The sequence below is a fragment of the Taeniopygia guttata genome, chromosome 7 (assembly GCF_048771995.1).
Source record: "Taeniopygia guttata chromosome 7, bTaeGut7.mat, whole genome shotgun sequence".
NCBI lineage: Eukaryota > Metazoa > Chordata > Aves > Passeriformes > Estrildidae > Taeniopygia > Taeniopygia guttata.
Window position 1 is genome coordinate 11,630,506 of NC_133032.1, and position 22,389 is coordinate 11,652,894.

The 22,389-nt window shown below is 60.0% G+C and overlaps 1 protein-coding gene across 2 annotated transcripts in view; it reads left to right on the forward strand.

The window, feature by feature from the left end:
* The first annotated feature begins 2,549 nt into the window (after nucleotides 1-2,549).
* ASIC4 (acid sensing ion channel subunit family member 4) overlaps nucleotides 2,550-22,389 on the forward strand; it is a 32,289-nt gene continuing 12,449 nt past the window's right edge. Inside the window, exon 1 of one of the 2 annotated variants that reach the window (XM_072932124.1) lies at nucleotides 2,550-4,032. In XM_072932124.1, the coding sequence (XP_072788225.1) occupies nucleotides 3,457-4,032 (576 nt within the window). In that variant the 5' untranslated portion in view covers nucleotides 2,550-3,456. The remainder of the gene's footprint in view (nucleotides 4,033-22,389) is intronic. The other variant, XM_030277366.4, reaches the window with a different exon arrangement.

Genomic DNA, 22,389 nt, shown 5'->3' on the forward strand with positions numbered 1-22,389 from the left:
TGGGGGGCACAGGGGTAAGCAGGAGAGACTCCACTTCCCAATCTGCTGGCAAGCTCTTGGCTGGCTCTCCCACCCTGTTGGCTTTCTTGCACGGTGGCTAATGAAGTCAGCACAGGGGCCCGGGGCATTGTGCTTCTCCTGACTGTTAGCGTCATATCCAAGGATTGGATGAGGGACCATCATGGGCCAAACAGACTCTGTAGCTGCATGTGGCCAGGTGAAGGGGCAGATGAGCCCCACTACACACCACAGAGTCCCCCCGTGTGGCCTCATGCCCTCCTGTGCAGGCACTCAGTCATAGGCGAGAGGCTCTGGTGTGGAGCCTTGGGGACCTGCAGACATCAGCAAAGGGGCAGCACCAGCCATTCCTAGCTAATGCTTTGTTCTTTGCCTTGTCTGGTCTGAGTAGAAAGCAGTCCCTAAACCCTACTGCCCGGCCTCCCAAGCCATGCTGCTTCCCCACTCCCTGCACCTCCATCCCCCTGTCTCTCCCAGTATGCTCTCTCTTCCAGAGCTCCCTGTCTGTGAAGCCATAGTCCTCCCATCTCCATGAGTTGTGAAAAGCCTGCAGCTGCAGCTGGGAATGGGGCTTGTGCTGTGGGTGCCACTCACTTGGGCACAGCTTGATCCCAACCCATCCTGGCTGTGCTCTAGCTTTGGGTAATCCTGCAAGGGGATGAGTCCCCAGCACCCATTTGCCTTTTCTGGGTGGGCAGGCAGGAGCAGAGTACAGCAGGAGAGGAGAGCCAAGAAAGGAGATGGGAGAGGACTTACCTCTTTGGCCACACAGGAGGGGATCATGCTGTGGGGATGGTGCTGAAACATGCCCCCAGTCCAGGTGGCAATTGATAATGGAGCTGAAGATGCCCAGAGAAAGCAGCGGTGTGTGATCCCCTTGGTATGGGGGACAGAGAAAGCAGGGGCATGTGATCCCCTTGGTATGGGGGACAGGGTCCTGTAGGGAGCCAAGGGACAGTCCTGATCCTGTGTCATGACTGTCCAGCACACAGGACACTGGCCTCTACCTGGTCCCACACTCACACAGCTCAGTTTGCCCTGTACCTCAGGATCTGTGCTTATGGGGTGACCTGCCTGGCAGACTCTCCATGCCCACATGTCCCTTGCCAGCACAGAATCTGAGAGGTGCAGGCAGGGACTACACATCCAGCTCTGCAGACCAAAGACACAGGGCTGGCCATTGCCTGGCTCCATGGAATCTCCTTGCCACAGGATCAGGCCCTTTCTGCCCGTGGTCCTTGCTGGGCCAAGCATCCCCCAGAGGGTCAAGGGTCCCTGTGGAAGCATCTGGGGTCTGGTGGTGGCAGCAGCGCTTGGGTCACCTGCCAAGCCTACTCCTACCATGTCCTTTGGAGCTGGAGGTGCAGGGCTGGCATGTGCACGCTGCATCCCTTGGGCAGGGAGAAACAGGCGGCTGGGGCTGTGCGTGCTGCTTGCCGGAGGCAGCCTATCATGCTGTATTGACCCACACAGAAGCAGAAACATGTGTGCCATGCACGGATCGATGGGAAGATTGAAGATGCATGTGCGCTTGCCGGACGACTGGGGAAAGCTTTGCCGTTGGCATTGGCAGCACAGTGAAGGTCAGGCTGACCTGCGGCGCAGTCCCCGAGGAGAGGCGAGGCCTCTTGTCGCGCTCATGGGCGGCTGTCTCATCACTTGTCCTCCGGAGACCCTGGATTCCCTGCCAGGCACGCACCTTCTCAGCAGAGCCATGTCTGCTAGGGGGGGTACCCAGTGACGGCTTGTTCTGGGGACAGGGAGCTGGCATTTCCCCCACCACTGTGCCACAAGGCAGTGTCACAGAGGGTTGCTTGACTTGTGAGCGAGTGGGTTGGTTCAGCAAACCCTCCATCACCAGCTAGTAAAACTAAGGCAGGAGACTGGGAGAGATCAAAACTTGCTGGCAGAGGTGTTGTGTGCTGGGAAGAGACAGACCCGGGTGCCATGTGGTTGGTGCCTCAAGGTTGAACCCATCACCTCATGACTGAGCCACGCTAGCAGAGCCCCACTGCGCGGGCAGGACGGGGCAGGAGGACACCCTGTTTGTCATGCTGCCTGCAGGGCAACGCTGCCACAGGGGCTGGGCGCTGTTTGGGACTGTGCGAGGGTCGACGATAGCGTGCCCTGGAGGGAGCAGACCCCGGCAGGGCAGGACAGGGTGAGGGCTACCCCGGCTCAGCCTTTCTAGCAGAGTTGCTCACTGCCTGTGGTGCCCCCCACTTCTTGTGCGCTGCCGTGGAACAATGGGGAGCAGCGAGGGAGGGAGGGAAGGGGGGCAGAAATGAAGCCGGAGGAGCCCATCCCGGATGCACAGCGAGCGCAGTGGAAAGGGGGGCGGCGGACACGGGGCGCGGGAGGCGAAACTGCCGCCCTCCTGGCCCCGGGGCACCGGGGAGCACGGCGGGGGCGGGGGGAGGCACGGGAAAGTGCACCCCTGGCGCCCCGTGCTCAGCCCCGCTCCGGCGGCGTCTCTCCGGCCGGATCCCGCCGGGACAGCCGGGGCCGGGGCCGGGACGGCCGTGACTCGGCGCCGGCCACCGCGGGTCGCGGCGGGCCGCGGCAGGGAGGCGGTTAACGGCCAGGGAGCCGCCGAGGCAGGAGGAGTCCGCAGGCGGGCGAGCAGGAGGGGGCCGCCGGGCGAGCTGCCCGCAGGCTGCCCGCCCCCGCCGAGCCGCGCCGCGCTCTGCCCCGGGGCGCACGGGCCGGCGGGGCACGGCGGGGCCAGGCGGAGAGCGCGGCGGCAGCGGCGACGGCGGGGGACAGGCTTCGTGCCCCGCCCGCCACGGCACGGCTCGGCACGGCTCGGCATCGCACGGCGCGGCGCGGCACGGACGACTCGGCATCGCACGGCACGGCTCGGTTCCGCTCGGCACGGCTCGGCTCCGGCAGCTCCCGAGCCATTCAAACAAGTGGCTCCGGCGGCACTTCGGGGCCGGAGCTGGGGAGCGGGCGCAGCGTGGCTCCCTGCCCCGGAGGCGCCGGGCCCTTCACACTGCCTCTTTTCTCTGACGCTTGCTCTTTATTTGACGATGAAATAATGTTGACATGTCTTGAATTATTAAGTATTCCCTGGATTTTATTAGCACATGATGCCTAAATGCTGCCTGTATCTGCTGGGGTCTTAACCAGAGAGGAGCGAAGGAGAGAGGCAGAGAGACAGAGCGAGGGAGAGGAGAGAGAGGGGTTTTTGACAGCTGTATTTGTGCTGATAAGCGAAGGCACAAGGAGACGATCGACTAGTGAGACAAGAGGGAAGCGGCGGCTCGGAGCTGCTGAGAGGGGCTGCGCTTCCCTCCCGAGACGGCTCGGCCCTCCCGGTGCCGTGCTGGGGCTTGGGGGGGACCCGAACCCCCTCCCAGCGCCTGGCCGGGCTCTCGGCCGGTGCCTGTGCCAGGGGGCAGCTCGCTGGCTGGGCGCACCAGCTGCACGGGGCAGATGCCGATTGAGATCGTGTGTAAAATCAAATTTGCTGAAGAGGATGAGAAGCAGAAGGAGAAAGAAGAAGGGGACAAGGAGAGCCTGATCGAGGAGCCTGCCCGGCCCCGCTCCCGGGATCTGGCCACCTTCGCCAGCACCAGCACGCTGCACGGCTTGGGACACATCTGCCGCTCGGGACGGCTGGGCGTGCGCCAGACCCTCTGGGCATTTGCCTTCCTGGTCTCCCTCGCCTTCTTCCTCTACCAGGCGGCCAAGTCAGCGCTGCTCTACCTGGAGCACCCCCACGTCATGGCCCTAGATGAAGAGGCCATCCGTGAGATGGTGTTCCCGGCCATCACCATCTGCAACATCAACCGCTACCGCCACTCGGCACTCACCGACGCCGACATCTTTCACTTGGCCAACATGACCGGGCTGCCCCCCAAGGACCGGGATGGTCACAAGGCCACGGACTTGCTCTACCCTGACCCCGACATGGCTGACATTGTCAACCGCACCGGCCACCAACTCGACGACATGCTCAAGAGCTGCAACTTCAGCGGCGAGAACTGCTCATCCCGAGATTTCACTGTGGTGAGTGCACACCTGGCTCGGCTTCCCCAGGGGCCCCTACCGGCACGGGGGGCACCCACCCGTCCGCGCCGCACCGGAGCAGGGCTCCCTGGCTCACTCCGGCTGCTGAAGTTTGCATCTCTCTCTGTTTGAGTTTCCCTCCAAGTTTCACATGGAGAGAGGGAGAGGATCCTCCGTGGGAGCTCTCAGCAGGGCTCTGCGCCACAGGACTGGGTTGTCGGCAGGTCTGGGACTGAGGAGCTCACGCTCAGGAGCCGCGGTGGGTGAGCAGCAGGGTTCAGCAGTCCCCAGGGTGGGTGTGCAGCGGCCAGGGGGAAAGCTGTGACAGAGTCCTGCTCCAGCCTGCTCTTGCCCCAGATCAAAGTGCCTGACACAGGGTGCTTTACTCAGCAAGAGGGGCTGGAACAGCGGGGCAGGCAGAGACCCCTTCACACATAGGGGAGCCTTTCTGCGTTTACGGGATTAGCCCTGGGATGTGTGTAAATGTGGAGACTGCAGCCATTGCACACGCACGTGTGCACATGCCGAGCACAAATGCACAAATGCCGAGCCGCTCCGCTCTGGAGACACGGCTACAGCCGGGCGAGCGGGGGGCCCGGGGCTGCCCACCCACTGCCCGGGACTGGCAGCAGGGCCTCTTCCAAGCAGCGCCCAGTCTGCCCAGGCAGAGAGCCCCTGGCTGACCGCTGCCAGTGTGCAGCTCTCACCAATATTGAGCCTGGAATCATAAATCCCCGCTGTGGTTTGGGAAAATAAATGTGCTGAACGGGCGGAATACCTGATGGGACCCTTTTCAGACCTTAATGACTCTGGAAATGAGCCGCCTCTCTCCTACGGCTGCCAGGGGCTACTGCTCAGCTGGCTCCGGTGTTCTCAGGAGCTGTGCTGCCAGCCGGACCCTGCTCCGTGCCGGGGAGTGGGGCACGATGCCATGGGCTGTGCAGGATACTGGGGAAGAGAGGAGGCTCTGTGGGGCTGGAAATGGCTGATGCAGCATGTTCCGTTTCACTCCGTGCCCATCGGTACAATGCCTGCTCAATGTGCAGAGTGATGCTGTCCCTGGGAAAGAGACTTTGTGTGTGTGTGTGTGGGGGGGGGGGGGGGGTGCCCTGTGCAGGGGGTTGGTGGTGGCATGGGGCACTGCAGTGGAGTGGGAGAGCAGGGCACAGCGGCAGGGCAGCCCCACTCCTCCTGGGGATTTGCTGGGCTCTGTGCCTGCTCTACGCCAGCTGCTTGAGTTTGCCGGGGAGCAGTGTGGTTCAGCAGGGTTTGGAACAGGAAGCTCTGGTGCTGGACAGTCCTGCACGTGGCTTGGCCATGCTGACTCCGGCCCTGGGATCCTCCTGGAGGATCCTGCACAGCTTTGGTTTGTGGGGGAGGCAGCGAGCCCAGCTTGCTGGGCAGTGGCACAGCGTAGCAATGGGATTTGGTGTGTGCTGAGCCGTGCTGTGCTGTTGGCAGGGCAGAGCTCAGGTGGATGGGGAGGTACGAGCTTCCCACTGCACGGACAGAGTGTGTGGCATGCGCTGTGCTGTGTAGCAGTGAAGGGTGACCACCAGGACAGTCACTGGGACCCAGTTTCTCAGCATGTGGCTGTGCAGGACCAGCTGGCCTGCCTACCTCATCTGCTTATGAGTATGCCCTGGGGATGCCCAGGCAGCCAGGCTCTGGTGTGCCGGCACCCTGCACTGGAGCAGGTTTCAGGTGTGAGAATAGCTAGTGCCAGCTGACCCGTGGGCTTATGGCCAAAGAAGGGGAATATAGGGTTCCTAAAGCCTCCACCCCCTCCACAGTTCAACATTTCTGGCCTTTGAGGCATCAGGGCTGTCAGCAGAAAGGGGTGTACCTGTCACCTCTCACTTGCCTGGAGCAAAGGGGTGAACCTGGGGCAGGAGAGGCTGCAGAGATGGGTGTGGGGAGGGATGGGTGAAGACGTGATACACCTCTCTGCCACATAGCATATCCCAAAGCCTGGCCAGGCAGCAGTGGGACCTGTCAAGGCATCACACCATTTGCAGCTGGAGCCTTATACTCCCGTTCCTTAAGCCAAATTGGTCCCTTGTGCCTCCTGGGAATGACTGAAACACAACGCAGGCTTCTTGGCAGGCGGGGTGAGTCCCAGCTGTGCTGTGTAGGCTTGGGCACTCCTGTGCCTTGTAGCTGTGGCCCCAGTGAAGGGGCACCCAGGCTGCTCATGTGATGGGGATCTCCAAGCTTTGTTGGTCCCATTTCTGGGTCCCCATGTGAGCTGTCATGTTCAGAAAGCTTTTGTACCTGCTCTGCTGTGGGCGAGTGTGTGAGTCACAGCATGTCCTGGCAGTGATGGAGGGCTCCCAGAGTGCAGCAGATCCCAGAAGGGCAAATGGCTTGGGGTCCCAGGAGACCCAGCCCACAGCGAGCAGCATCTGTAGCAGAGGCTGTCCCCCAGCAATACTGGAGAAGGGAAGGATCTTTCCCTGCAGCCATAACTGCAGAAGTGCTGGAGTCTCTCCTTCCCTCTGGGCATGATGTGGACTTTGTCCAGAGGCTGGAAGTTTTTCAGTACGAGAGTGGCCAAGCTGTGGGGCTGTCACTGACTGCCTGTCCAGGAGCAGGAGCAGCGCCAGGGCTGGAGCATGTCCCCTCGCGCTGCTGCTTGCAGCCCGTGCTCATACAATAAATAACTCGTGCGGATCCTTTAAGTAAGAGCCGTGAGTGGTAAATGATCTTCCCCTATTCAACGTCACAAATCCACATTCTTTATGGGACAGCAAATTAAGAAACTATCGGGGAAAAAAAAAATCCCCGGCGTAAGCATCTTCCATGTAATAAAGCCCGGCTGGGCTGTAAATCTCCCCAGCGGCAGGGACAACCCTGAGCCGCAGCGAGGCTCCCTGCAGCCCCGCTGACAAATGTGCCCCCTGTGCCGGCTGCCAGAGGGCCGTGCTGGAGCCTTGGCAGAGCTGCACCGTGCCCCACAGCCGCCAGTCTCCGCAGTGCTCGGGGGCACTGCCCAGTGCCCGCCGCACGCTGTCCGGTGGGTGCCTCGCTGGGGTGCCGGGCACGGAGCACCCCCGGCTGGGCCAGTGCCCTGCGGAGCTGAGGGTGCCGCCGCAGGAAATCCACGGTGCTCCTTACCTGCCGTTCAGCAGGGAAGTGTCCCCGCAGGGCTGGGGCTCGCACTCAACCTCACCTCCCTGCCTGGCACCCCGGTACAGCCACTACCCGAGCCAGTTCTGCCTATGTCAGGTGGCACTGAGGGAAGAGGGAGCCTTCCCGACATCCCGACAGTGCTCTGGAGATGGGGGTGCAGACAGATGGGGTGTGCAGGAGTTTGGGGGCTGTGGGAAGAAGCGCATGGAGGGCCCCCCCTCAGCTGGCAGCAGCATCCCGCCTGTTCGCCGGCAGTGGCTGCAGCAGGAGCCGGGAAGGAGCCCAGTGCTTTTCTCAAAACCTCATTCGTTGTCAAAAGCCTTTTGTTTGTGATGTGTGGCTGCCGAAGCCAGTTGTGCCGGGGCTGGAAGCTGGGGGGGAGCAGGGAGGTTGCTGAGAGCTGGCAGTGCCTCTCGGAGCTGGCACCGGCCCCGGCTCTCTGTGTTATGCCTCCTGCCTGCCCGGGATTTGGGCTGTGTGAGGGATCTCCTCAGCACCCCATGCAGACCCCAGAGGGGAAAGCCCTGTGCTGAGATGGGCAATGTCCTCAGCTGCATTCCACATGCACACAAGGGATCCTGGTTCAAGGGGGGGGGCAGGGACAGCAGGCTGTCACCTCCTCCCAGCAAGGCTCTCCCACTGTTCCTGACATGGGAACTCTCTGACCTTTCCACCAGAATCGTACTTAATAAATGTCACATTTTCAGCCTATTTTTACTGGTTAAAAGAGATGGACTGATTGTTTTTCACCTGCCCTGCCCTGCCTGGTGCCTGCTCAGCCCCTGGCATTCAACCACTCCATTTTCCCTGTACTCCTGTGCAGGGCTGGGCCCCCCCCCCGCCCCAGCTGCTCAGTGGGCTCCAGTCACTGCAGAACCTGGCCTGGCTGGGGCACAGAGTGGCTCTTGGGCCAGGCAGTGCCATACGGGTCCCAGCACAGCATCATCTCCTTTGGAGGGTGACATGGCTGTGACTGTGATGGGTGTCCTGCCATGCATGGCAGGGACTGTCTGGGCTGGGGATGGTGGTGTCAGTGCCCAGGAGAGGCTGAAGCATCCCTCACTGATCCCATGCCTGTGAGCTGCTCAGCTGAGCCCATCTGTGCCCATCTGGGTCACAGCACTCCACTCACTGCATCCACATCCTGTAGTCCCAGCCCAGCACCTGAGCCAGCTACCCAGGGGCTCACAGCCCATCTGGAACCCTCCATCCTTGCAGTCTGGCCACTGTGCTTGAGCATTTCCAGGCCCATGTCCCGGGCAGTGCAGGCATGTGGCGGGTTGGCCACGCTCCTGTCCAGAGCAGCGGCAGCGCCATCTCCGGCGCTGTTACACATGAGCCGCCTGGGCACGCCTCGAGGCGCTGTTTGTGCCAGAAAACGGGGGACTTTAATGCAATTCGTTGCCATTTAATTTTACACAATTCCTGCTGCTTAATCCGCTGAGAAATGCTAATTTATACAATTCACGTCTAAAAATAAATGTCAGTCCAGCAGCTCCCAGCAGCGGGTAGCTGCTCCCACCAGCCCCCACCGAAGCCTTCTGCGGGGACCCCAGTCTGGAGCCCACCTTGCTCCCTGCCAGCCATGCTGCTACTCCTTGTCCCAGGTGCTCGGGCTCTGGCAGCAAGTGTGTGGATTTGGGGATAATGGGATTTTGGGACACTGTGGTGGGAGAACAAGGGGTTGGCTGCACCTAGGGATGTCAGTGCAAAGTCCCTCATGGCAATGGGGCAGGGTGACAAGGGAACAAGCAGGAGTCTTGGCAGTCTCTCTTTGAGATGGCTGGGGAGATGTTATTGGTGTGGGAGTCATGAGGTGTCTTTGGGACCACTGCTTCCTCATGGATTCCCCCAATAGATCTGGGAACAGCCCCATGTTCAGCTGCACCCTGGGCTCTGGCTGGGGGTGCATGGAGCAAGAGAGGTGCGTGGTGCAAAGGCCTGGCATGCAGCCATCTGGGCTGCACACAAGGGGTGCCACCTGGTTGGCAGGTATTAATTGGTTACAAAGTGCCATTGATGAATGTGGCATGGGAGGCAAGCATGCACTCCTCCTGCCTGGGGAGTGGGGATGCATCATTAGGTCTCTGAGGAGGCTGGTCTGCAGGGGACAGCGAGGGGGTGGATCATGGGGACAAGGGGATCCATGGCTGGGAAGAACCTGTACTGAGCTCCCAGACCCCTGCCTCTTGTGCTTGAGCATCTCCATACCCTGCTGCCCTCCACTCTAATGCCACTGCTCCAACCATCTCACACCCATTGCCTCCCCTTCCCCACCCCTTTGCTGAGCAGACCCCCATGCCACCTCCATCCAAGTGGGGTGGCACTGACACCAGCAGCAACACTGCAGATAGGGTGCCAGGGCAGTTGGATGGGCATCAAGAGCCATGGTCGTGGGTGCCAGCTCCCTGCAGGAGGGGGGCGAGGCGGGGGAGCAGGGGGGTGCGGAGGCGACGCAGCGGGGGAGCAGAGATGCTGGAGGAGCCGACGGCTTTCCCACCGTCTCCCTGATTGAGATCGGATCACCGTGAGCATAAAAAAGCTCTCTTCATAATTATATTTAATGAATTGACTTTAAAAGCTCTTATGCTCTTATCTGGGTAATTTAATATCACACACTTAATAAGCCTGTCTCCGATACGGGGGGAGCCAGCGGCCAGGATGCCCGCGCCTGGTGTGTCTCCCCAGGGATGTGGGACGTGCCATGAGGCTGGGCCCACGTGCCAGGCTGAGTGGGGGGGGACACTGCTGCCCCCTGAGGCCAGGGTACCCGTGGGGTGACTGTGGGGCAGTGCCCCTCCAGCACTGCTGGCTGCAGAGGGGGCTGGGCACCTCGGGTGGCTGTGAGAGGAATGGGGACAAGTATGCAGAGGGGATTGGCTCCAGGGGCTGGTGCTTGCTGGTGCCTGGGGCCACAGGGCTGTGAGACCATGGGGCATTGGGAACACAGGGCAGTGGGGCTGACAGGGTACAGGGTGGCAGATGGGGCAGGGGGGTTCTTGGGGTGCTGCAGGACATGGGGCAGGGCTGGCCTGGGTGCAAGTGGCCTGTGCCAGCAGCATGGTTGGATGCCACATGGCCCCACTGCTGGAGGGCATTGCTGTAGCCCCGTCCTTTATGCCAATGGCAGCTGTGGCAGGGGTCCCACAGACAGCACTGGGGACAGCCATGGGTCAGAGTGCACCACAGGTTCCAGTGCCGTGATGCTGTTAGATCCCTCTCTCCTTCTGGCTCCAGCCACCTGGGGTAGGCAGCTGGGATGTCATGGAGGTAAATGAAGGCTTGTCACCACGGTCTCTGCAGCTCTGTCACTCCCCCCCGTACCCCCCCCAGCTCCTGGAGTCCCAGAAGAGGTGTGGGCTGCCTCCTGCAAGCTGGCATTGCTGCAGCCCCAGTAAGTCTCTGCACCCCTGCCCCCCTTGCCACCCCACCACGATCCATCACTGCGTGCAGGCGAGTGCCTGCGGCGAGCCGGAGGGAAGGCTCTGCCATATGGAGCCAGGGGCCCTGGGGACTGCAGGAGCCTGGGGCTGGGACCTGTGGCCATTGGGGCAGCCTCCAAGATCCTCCACTACAGATGCTCACTGGGCAGTGAGGTTGAAAGCCACTGGCCAGACTTGTGTTCTCGGCTTGTCAGAGTTAGAGCTGCTGTGAGCTGGTCTGTCCCCCCAGCGTGGCACCGTGTCCCCAGTCACCCTGTGCCCTTAAGTCCTTGATTCCCAAGTGCCACAGGACAGAGCAGCACCTCCCAGCATCCATGACTGTGCTGCCCCAGGGCAGGTGTCAGGGACAGGGTCACAAGGGCAGGGTGAGTGATGCTGGCCCTTGGCCAACCATCCCCAAGCTCTGGAGTGCCTGGCAGTGCCGGCTGCCATCCTGGCACTTGGTGCCAAAGCTGGGCGGGCTGGAGGGAGGCGCATGCCAAGGCTGTGGGGCAGGGGAACAAGGATGCAGCTGCCACCTGGCCCTGTGAAGGCACTGGGGGACAGCCCCAGGCAGAAGAGGGATCCCAGCTCCTCAGTGGGGCATGGGGCAGCCGTGCCGGGTCTCCCTCCGCGGGGGAGTGTCTGGAGAAGGAGGTTTACGGAGCTGCACTAAGTGACGCAAATGGTTTGAAGCCCATAAAGAGAGACGGTTTTATGTAAGACGACTATATAAAGCTCTGCTGTTCTGCCATTGATGAGATATAGGCCTTTATTTATAGAAGGCAATGTTTGCGGTGCGAGTGCTGAAAGCCAGCCAGGGACCCGCAGATAGGGCGTAGAGTCATTTGACATGCAGCTGCCGTCGACACTGTTCACACATTAAAGAAAAAAATTAACAAGTTTGCAGCCAGTCAGGTGGAAAAAACAATAATTGTCGAAAAACGTATTTCCCCCTTTTTCCAATAACAAATAACTGGAACGCTGGTGGGGAGGCTTCAGCTTGCTTTCCCTCTGGGAATAGATTGGCTGAGGCTCCAGTCAGGCTGGTGGATGGAGTGGGCAGGGGGAGGCAGACAGGGTGGGATGAGAGCTCACACAGGGGATGCTGCCACAGGGTGGATGTCCCTGCCTAGGAATTTTTATGTCCATGACTGGAATAACAGGGCCTGCAGGCAGGGATGAAGTCACCAACAACCCAGCATGGCCATGTGTGTGCTGGGGGATGAGGAGGGGGGGACAAACACCAGGAGCTGAAGATGTTCACTACATGACTGGCGGTGAACCAAACCCCACTGGATTTTTCTGCCTGGCCCAGCATTGTCTCTCTCCACCTGCACAAACAGGGATGCTCTGAGGTTGTTTCTTAGCCAGATGTGGCTGGCTTTTTACTGGAGAGCATGCAGCCAGTCTCTGTGGTCAGAGCGCCCTGCCAAATTCTGTTTCATGCACGAAAGGAGGAAAAACTTCTCATGATTAATTGTGCAGTAGGGGAAAACATGCCTCTCTAACCTGCTCCTTGCCCGTTGCTGGCCTTTTCTCCCAGGCACTGCCCTGACATGCAGCCAAGGGAGGGTGCGAGGACAGGAGGGTGCTGACACCTCTGCCATGTCCTGCCCTGTCCTGACTCTGCCATGACCATGAAGGGTCCAAGCAGGGAGCAGTCAGGCTCAAGGTCAAGTAGCTTCCCTGCAGCTCCCTGCACTGTTCTGAGGATGGCTGTCCCCTGCTCGTATTGCAAAGCCTTCCCCCATGCCCCAGTGTGCTGTGCCAGGCACAGGCAGGGCTCTGCCAGCCTCATCACCCACCACTGTGCCAGCAGAAGGCAGGAGGTGAGGGTGGTAAGTGGCACTGTGCTTCTGGGCTTGGGTCAAGGGGACTGGACCTACACCCTGATGCACTGGGACTCAGGGCTCCTGCATGTGCCTGCTCTGTCCTCCCAGGAGATATCACTGGCTGCATGGCTGCTCCTCCCCTGCCACCCTCATGATGCCCCTCTGCAGATGCCCTCCAGATCACTTGGCCCATCTCTGGGCTCTCAGACAGAAGCCCGAGCACGCTCTGCACATGATGAGCATCAGCTGAGCTCAGCTGGGCTCAACGGGTTTTCTTCCAGCAGAACAAAATGTTCTCACCTGATGGCAGCTTGGGGAAGATGAGTGCAGGAGGAGCTAAGAGACAGGAAAGTCAGTGGCTGGAAGAACCTGTGGGAAGAACCTGTGGAAGAACTGTGTCCCAGTGGCACGGGGGTTGGGGACACCTCTTTGTGTTGGTGAGCTGAGTCAGGCTTTCCCCTGCCCACAATGGCTGGGCAGGCAGGGAGCAGAGGCTGGGGGACACACTGGTCACTGCTGGCTGCCTGCTCTTGGATGTGCAGGGCGGGAAGGGAGAGGAGGCACAGCCTTGTCAGAGTAGAGCCTCTGATTAATCACTAAGTGCCGGCCCTCCAGCCAGCAGCTCATTAGCAGTTTAATTCCCGGTGCCCGGCACGCAGGAGGGCTGTGCAGCTCTGATTGAGCTGGATGCACTCATCTGGGCAGCTGCAATCAGGTGGCGGCCCCCCCACTCTGGTCACAGTCACAATCAGTGGCCACGTCCCCCGTGTCCAGGGTGGGCTGGATAGCAAGTGCCGCAGGTACTACAGGTGATGCAGAGGCTGTGGGTCCTCTGGTCAGGCAGGGGTGAAACACATCAGTGGCAGTGGCTCCAGAGAGCTTGGGAGCAGGGCCAGGGGCTGGAGATGTGCCCTTGTCTCCCCCTGTATCTGTCGATATCCGGCTGTGCCTGGAGTGTGGCGGTCCCTGCGGTGTGGTGGGGCTGGGAGCAGCTGTCAGTGGTGTCACAGCATGGAGAGGCCCTGCGCTTGGCTGCATGAGGATATGTCACCAGCCTGTCATCTCTGGGCTCAATGACACCCTGCACTGCCCCGTCCCTCTGCCACCTGCACGTGCACCCACAGGGCAGCAAGGTGAGGGCTGTGCTCCCTGCCTGCATCCTGGTGTTCCTGCACCCACCCCAGGTTCTTTTCTCCCCTGGCTCTTCTTCCTCGCAGTCCCCTTTCCTAGTGGGATGGGGGAATTCACCCGAGCCATGGGAGCAGGACTGGGGCAGGAGGGAACTGTGTGTTCCAGGAAAGAGGCACCATCTCTGGATGCTGCCTTTCTCTCATGGACCTTAAACTCCATCTGGGCATGCAGAGGTGGGCACTGCCGTGCCTCCCAGCTGTCTGGGGGTGTTTGCAGCTCAGCCTTATCCCTTTGCCCTCCAAATCTTGCTGTGTCCTTCACTCCCAAGCTGCCGTCTTCACAATTTCTTCACAGCACAAGGAGTGAGGGAGAGACTACAGCAGAGAGAAGCATCTCCATCTGTCTTCAATGCTCCAGTGGTTGGAGCAGGGCAGGGAAGGGGCCTGCAGGTGTCCCCACTGCAGTGGGGCAAGGAGGGCTAGGGTGCATGTGGGGGCAAGTCAGGGGCCATGCTGGGGCTGTGAGTCCAGCAGAGGAGGCAGGGCCAGCCCAGCATCTGGTGCTGCTGCCCCTGGGAAAGGCTGGGAGCAGCCTGCTTTCCAAGCAGCACGGGACTGAGGGCACTATGCAAATCCAGCTGAGATTGATGCAAGTATTAATTATGTCCCATCAGCTCAGCTCTTGCCCAGCAAGGCAGGGCAACAGGTCATGCTGTAATTTGTTCAGGAAAGAAGGATTTGCACTGGCAGTGTGTCCCCTATGCCTGTCCCCCTGTCCACAGCCTGCTCCCACCACCCTGCTGTGACTGTGGTGTGCCACACCAGGTCAGCCTGGCTCTCTCAGCCCCATGGCACTGCCTGGCCCAGGGGTGAAGTCATCACTGAGCAGGAGGGTGAACAGTCTGAGGCAGGAGCAATGCAAACGCTGTCAAGCAGTCTGCCATACCCAGCTCTGAGGTCCTGCTAATTAGAGAGTGTCTGCAATTACATGTGCTAATTATGGGCAGGGGTTCACAGTAATTCCTGCCCCGCTGGCATGACACTGGTCACATCAAGGTGCATTGTTTCTTCATGAGGACAGGAGGAAATAACCAGGACTGTTCAGCAGGCTCTCCTGGCCCAGGAAATGGTGTATCACCAGGCCTCCTGCCCATCCCCATCCCCATCCCCATTCCCATCCCCATCCCTATCCCATTCCACCCCACCCCACTGCACCCCATCCTCATCCCCATCCCATTTCACCCCGTCCCATTCTATCCTGTACTGGATGTGGTACAGCATGTGCAGTGCCGTACACGGAGCCCTGCCTGTGTGGCCATGACAGCTGCTCTGTCCCCAAGCACCTGGCTGATCACATCTCAGTGGAGCTGCTTTTCAGAGGGAGTTTTTCAGGCTCTGACCCCTCTGTGCTGCTGCTGCTGCTCTGACATCCTGTTTCCTTATCGCCTGACATGACCTTAATTAGCTCCCTGTGCTGATAATGCTCTGGGCTTCTCCAGGAGCTGTATCTCAGCATCGTGTCCTGCCTCATCCTCTTATGGACCACTAAGGCAGCAGCATCCATCCCAGGCTCCAGAGGTGCTGTGCTCCAGCATGGAGGGATCCTGACTCCCCTTGCACTGCTGCAGGGAGCTTGGGGGGCTGAGCTGGCAGGACCTCCCACACCTGGGAGCTGCCTGACTGCCCGGCTGCCCCTCCACTGCCAGCCCTAGTGGACTGAAGTGACGGCACTAATGACTTGTAGCCACTTTATCTCCTGTGCTTGGCAAATATTGGCAAAGAGGAGATGTTTCAATAGTGAGGTTTGCCAATGGGAATCTCAGTGTGTGATCCCACCAGCTCCATGCTGTGCAGCAGCTCAGCTGCCTCTGAGGCAGCTGCTCACTGGGATTGAGCCTGGCATGGGAACAGTCTGGAGCCCATGGGGTCACTTCTAACACCTTTTCCCCACGGTCTGGCTCCCAGCAGGGTGCTGTTCTGAGCTTAGCTGTGTTGCAGGTTATGTATCATCCTCCATCATAGGAGCAGGGCTCTGGAGTACCATCCCTGATCAGGGCTCCTGTCACCTGCAGGTAGCTTTGACCTGGCAGCAGCCAGGCCAATGCCACAAGCCCTGCAAAAAGCAAAAGTTGCTAAATGCTCTCAGTCTCCTCCCAGCTTGCAGCCACACAACCCACATCTCCGCTCCTATTCCCCACAGCTCCTAGTCCCCAAAACTTTAGTCATGCCTGTCTTGTGCTCAGCTCCCAAACCCAGGCCCACAGCCCAGGCAGCGATTAGGATGAAGGACCAGCTGTTCCTGTGGCACGAGTGAGCAGGGTGCATTTTGACCCCTCTGTTCATGCTGCCTGCAGACACAATGGGAATTGTATTTTTCTGAAGCTGGCCATGAAATGGAAACCTCAGGCATTACCAAAAGTGTGTACAGATATACCTGCTCACAGCATGTGATGTGTGGAATACTGGGAGCAGCATACAGTCCTGGGAATGAGGCACTGGATCCAAGCAGGGGCAAGGGGAAATGGAATGAAGAGAGGAGGTGGGAGCTGCCAGTGCTGCTCCCCTTTGTGTGGGAGGCAAAGGGGTATGAAGAGGGGAGAAGGAGGTCCCCAGATGCAGGGGCGGGTTGCCTTACTCCATTTCTCCAAGGACACGTCCCTGCTCCCACAGCAAGCCCTGGGAGCTGGGAGGAGCTGAAGAGACAACTGAGGAGTTCCTGCAGGTGCCAAGGACCAGCACATGGACAATGTGGCTCAAACACGCAGATCCTTGAGAGCGCTGAGACACCCAGCCCATCACCTACACGGAGAGATAATGGGGATATCAGGGACAGAAGGATATGGGCTGCGGGGTTGTCCCTGCTGCCGGTACCACACCCCTTCCCTTCCTGGCAGCCCCAAGGAGGGAGCCCCTGTCAGTGCCAGGGTGTGGGGGGCTCTTTTGATCAGCCCCTCTGCCCGGGAGCACCCAGGCTGGGGAAAGCCAACCCCTATCATGTTTGTTCCATTGATTTAGCGCCGCGGAGAGGGCTTAATCAGCCTTTAGCCTGCACGCTCCGGCATTAAGAACAAATCCATTAGCCACGAGATAACCACAAAGGGTTGCGCTGAGGCTGGATGAGGTCCCAGCGCCTTCAAGATGCAAATTGGCAATCAAAGATCAAAGCCATGCAGCTCCCTAATCTCTGCTAAAAGGGCTCAGCTATTAAGGAGCCCTTTCCCACTGAGCTGTGATCACCCCACTTCACTAGGACTCCCTGTGTGCTGTCGGGTTACACCATCATCCCGAGCGGCCGACTGGCCCCCAGGAGGGGGTGCACCCCTGGCCCTGGGGAGGAGGGGGCATCCAGGGCTCACTCAGGCTGTTTGCTTGCGTGTTGTTTCCTTCAGTTCTGACACACTGGACTCAAATTCATGTTGTCAGAGAGAGCGGAGCCCACAGCAGTGCCGGGGGTCAGCAGCTGGAGGGGAGCAGAAAGGGAAGAGGTGGGAGTTTGGATGGGGCAGGGTGGGGGGAGAGCTGTGTGGGGCTTATGTGGTGCCTTCAGAGATGGGGGGATGCTGGCAGGTGACCACCCCTCCCGCTGCTCTGGGATTTAGCCTGGTTCAGCCCCTGCCTGGCTGCACCAGGTGGCTCAGGGCAATCTCTGCTGGCCCCAGGGAAATCAGTGGTGGGGAGCGTGGCCTGGGGGCAGGCAGCAGGGAGCGGGTGAGGGATCGTGGCATGGAAGAGTGTTTTGGAGCCAAGTTCCCCTTTTGAGGGTATTCTTGCTTGTCCCGTGTCACCCTGGAGCACGAGGGTGCACGAAGCCCTGGTTCCCATAGCCACTCTGCCAGCTCCTGGATGGTGCTGAGTTCAGGCTGCAGGATGCAGTCTGTCCCCTGCTCCCCACCCAGGCCATGTTGCCTGTGGTGACTCCACACACGGCTGCCCCAGCAGCCCCGTGAGTCCTGATCACCCCACACTATGCAGGAGCGCCGCGAAGCTGCCGAGCTGTGACAGGAGCTGCAGTGCCAGCACTGTCAGCAAATCAGTGGCAGCACAGATGTGTGCTCTGCTCTGCACGGTCCAGCTCAGGGACCGGTATCCCCCCTCATCCTGCTGAAATGGTCAGAGTGTGTGAGGCACCTTGCAACAGGTGGGCAGGGAACCCATCAGCCCTGGCAGTGGGGGTCAGAGGGTCATGTCTGGCTGTCCTTTTGTCTGGGGACCCACTCTACTGACAACTGCTCGTTGAGGTGCTGCTCATCCCCCTCACAACGCCCCTGGCAGGCAGCACAGCCCTGCAAGAGCAGCAGGCAGTGAGGGGCTGGCACCCCAGCCAGGGTGACAATAAATCTTATCAGTGCAAACCCATCCGTAGGCAGGAGGATAACCCTCGTGACAACCCTGCGAGAGCAGAGGCTTCATCTTCACCGTGTCAGTGCTGTGGATTTGCAGATAAATGCCATGGCTGGAGGGACCCCCTCCCCTCCCTCCTAACCCTGCCCTGAGGCTGTGGGAGCTGCCAAGTCCAGGCCAGTGTGTCCCAGGGATAATGGCCATGGTGTGCCTGGTGGGAGGAGCAGGCCTGGTCTGGGACTCGGCAGGGGGATACCTGGATAGGTGAGGATGGAGGAAGGCGCACATGCAGAACAAGATGGCATCGCCCTGGCTGCTGTCCTGACCCTACGGTGCTCTACACGCACTGTCCCACGGAGCCCCGCATCCTGCAGAAGCCTGTGGGAGCTTGGGCATGGCGCTAGCTGGACCACCGGAGCTCGGTGATCGGGAAACGCGTGCCTGAGTGTGTGACACTGGCAGTGTGTCCCGAGGCCGTGTGACAGTGCCTGGCGCGAGCAGCACGCTTCGTGGGTGCACTCGTGTGCCCATCCCCGCGTGTGCCCCCCCCGCTCCGGCCGGCAGCGGGGGCTGCCGAGCGGGGCGGCAGGCGGCATCCCTGCCCCGGGCCCCGCTCCTCGGCTCAGCTCCCCCATCTCCCGGCAGCCGTGGGAGCAGTAATGAGATGGAGCAGCAGAAGGACGGCGAGATAAGGCTGCCTGCGCTGCCCCAGCAGATTAAACGCTGGGATTAAGCAGGCGGTGCCAGCTCTGCTGCCTTTTTATCTCGCTGCTTCTCCCCTCTTATTCTCCCGCAGTCGATAGAGAACGGTCTCCGAGCTGTCAGCAGAGGAAATTGCTTGTTAACCCTTTGGGGACGGGCGGCAGAGCTCCCGGTACGGCTGCTTTCAAAGAGAAGCGGTCCCGGGGGGATGCGCTGCCCGCGGAGCCAAGGGGGGCTGCGGCCCCACATCCCCGCAGTGTGAAGGAGAGCAAGACAGGACCAGGGTGCCCAGGATCTACAGCGCCCAGCACCCAAAAAGCCAACAGCGCCCAAACCAGCACCATGCAGAGGCACTGATGTACTGGGGTTCCTGTGAGGTGACAACAATCGAACTGAGGCTGCCTAAGCTCCACAAAGGAGCCCGGGGATATTGCATACCCCATTGCATACCCCTCTTTCGGGTATCCTTGGTGTTCCCTGCTTCCAGCAGCCTGCAAGACGTGTGGGCTCAGTGTTGCACCTCTGGGAAACCACAGGGCTGGGGATGCTTCTCTGGTGCTGAGGACAAGTGGCACGGGCCAGCTGTGTCTGCATAGTAGCGTGCATGGTGCTGGATCTGCTCCAGCTGCCAAGGGGAGCCCGCTACCCAAACCCATCATTATTGCTGTCCGTGTATGTGAGTGTTTTGTTGGGTTTGCAGCAGCGAGGCTGAGCTGCAGCCCATCCCAGTGCTTATCCCTAGCGTGCTGTGCTGTGTGCCCGGGAGCAGCGTGCCTGGCGCGGGGGTGTCTGAGGGTGGGAAGCCGGCTGGAGAGCGCCGGAGGGTGCACAGAGTGATGGCAGGATTGCTGCTCAGCACAGCCCAAACCCAAGGGAGTGTGTTAACAGCTCCACAAACTCATTCTGGCATTTTTGGGGGTACAGCTTTGGTGCAGTCTTTCCTGTGGGGATCCCGAGCACCTCCTGAAGCAGGAGGCAGAAACATGGGGCAGAAACCTTCTGCAGCTCCAGCACCCCACTCGTACTAAGGGAGAGACCAGGGTAGGTGAGCAGTATGCTCAGCAACTCGGGGGTTTTCCGGCCACCAACAGGATGAAGTGGACTTCCCCCGTCCCTGCCCCCTCATTTCACTTCTCCTGCCCGCCCTCCCCTCGTATCCCTGCCCTGCACTGCAGCATGCCTTTACCGGCACTTCATCTTCTGCAATTCCCTTGGTGTTGGCTCCTTCACCTGTCCGGGTGTCACTTTTGGTGGATTCTTGAAAATAAAAACAAATTCTATGAAAGCACAAAGTGCTGGGAGATCTGCAGGGAGCAGGTTAGCCCCGGCTGGGGCAGCAGTCCTGAACGGCTTGGGATGGGGCCCCATGGCTGCTGTGGGATGAGGGGGAGAGCTGTGTGCAAGCCCTGGCAGCCAGGGCTGAGGAGCTGGAGCTGATGCTGTGCCGGGCAGCCGGGCTGTGCAGGCAGGCAGAGGCTGAATCGGGAGAGGAATCCAGAAGCGATTGGCACGTGAAGGCTGCCAGGCTGGAGACTGCGAGGGGATAGGATTGCTGTTTATAAATACATCAAGGGAGTAAACACAAGGGAGGAAAGAGAGCTATTTAGGCTAAGGGACAATGCTGGCATGCGAACAAATGGTAAAAACTGGTCGTGAATAAATTTAGGTTGGAAATGAGTGAAATTCTGGGACAAATTCCCCCCAGGAGCAGCAGGAGTAAAAAGCACAACTACGTGATGGCACATTCTCTGCTACCACAGGCTGTCATGTGTGTGTAGTGTGCTGCCATGCCTGTGCAGCGAAGTCAAGAGTTGGGGTCCCCAGCTACTCCCCTCTGTGTCACAGCCACCCTGGCTCTATGTAGCATGAACAGCACAGCTCACTCCAGCTTCTGGCTTGGCCAGGGCAGGACTCGGGGGCAAGGGTTTGCAGGGAAAGGTCTTTCTCTGGCACCTGAGTTTGGGCATGCTGTCACAGATGCTGATCCTGAAAGCTGGATGGTGCCAATGTGCCTCTGCTTTAACAGCCACTGGCAGTACCGGGGCAGATATGCCGGGGGGAGGGGTGTCCTTGCCCATGTGCACGGTGCATCCCTCTGCCTTGCATTGTATCCCTATGCTCCTGAGCCACCAGGAGCAGGGAGCCCTGGTCTAGATCCTACCTGTTCCTGGGGACATGGGTTACACGCTGTCCCTGATGCAGCAGCCTGGCTGTGACATGCTTGCCCTGCCCAGTGCCGGGGGCTCGGGTGTCTCCCCTGCTCTGGCTGGCCAGCAGCACAGCCTGCAGCACAGCTGAGCAATTGGTATTCCAGCAGCGAGCCTGCTTGGCATGAAAGGGGCTCTGCCAGCCCCACACGCCCACATCTCCACTGCTGGCTCAGGCCTAGCCAAAGGGACTCAGCTGGCAAGGGCTGTCCTGCAGCACAGAGATAGGCACAGCTGCAGTGGCAGGAGGGGTCCTGGCCTTCCTGGGATATGCCTGTAGCAGCCTCTGGCCCCCTTGTACCATACTATTTTCCCTCTCCCTTTGGAGGTAGATCAGAGAGCCACAGGAAATATTCCAGGGCTTAGTCCTTCACAGGATGGGGGAAACAAAAAGCCTAAACCATCACTTGTGTGTGCTGTGCCTAAGGTGCCCGGCTCTGTTTGTGCTGAGGATGCAGATTCTGGTGCCCCATGGAGGCAGCAGCCCCAGACCCCATATGCAGGGCTGTGCAGGGCTGTGCTGGGAGGCATCCCAGCAGCTCCGTGTGGGGCAGGGGGCTGCACTGAGGGGCTGCTAGTGTGGGAGATGGTTGTGCTACTGCCAGAGCTGGGGTCGAGCCAAACTGGCACTGTTCCCCAAATCCTCCTGGGAGCGGGGAAAGGAAATGGTGCGACCATGCATGAGAAGGGACGTTTGCAGTGGCAAAAACATCCCACTGGCTCAGAAAATTGCTGCAGAATCGGGCTTGAAATGAGTTGAAATTGCTGAATCCAAGCGGATCTCATATCCCGGGCAGTTGTAATGCTGGCGTCAGCGCTGCGGCTTCCCTCCCGGGGCACCCAGGCGGGGCTGGCTGTGCTGTGCGGGGGGATCAGGCTGTTGGGGATGGGGGGCTGCCTCGGGAGGGGTCTCTGGCACGGTGAGGGGCTCCAGCAGAGCTGGGATGGCCACAGTGTGGGGCAGGAGCAGAGCAGGAGGGAGGGTGCATGCGTGCGCCATTGCTCCAGTCTACCAGTGTCATCCCAGTTTGGCTTTAGCTCCTGTGCCATGTCTCCTGTCCTGGAACGTCCCTGTGCTCCAGCTGCCTGCACTTACTCAGGAAACAGCATTTCCAGTTTTGCTTTCCTTTATGCAACAGCCTTGTCCATGCCAATTTGCTCTCTGGGCTCAGGTACCTGGACAAGGTTACCCCTGGGCTGGCATCCCCACCAAGTCCAGGTGGGCAGCACTCCGGTGTCCTCGCATTCCTGTCCCCATCCCCATTATGGCCCAATGCTGACTGTTCTCAGGGGTGCTTCTACGCTGGGGTGGTCGCTCCTGTGTTGTGTGGCCATGCCCAGGGCCTGCCCGTCAGCTGTATGTCCCAGTGGGAATGTGGGAGCAGGGCTGGGTGCCCCAGGAGGTATGTGGGAACAGAGCTGGCTGTCACGGTGGGATGTGGGAGCAGGGCTGGGTGGCCCAGGCACACAGCAGCGTGACCCACTGGCACCACACATGTTGCAGCTCATTCCCCTTGCATGAAAACATTTGGCTGGAAGCTTAGTGCGGCCTCTTGTCTCCTCAGAGCAATCAGGATTTGTCACTGCC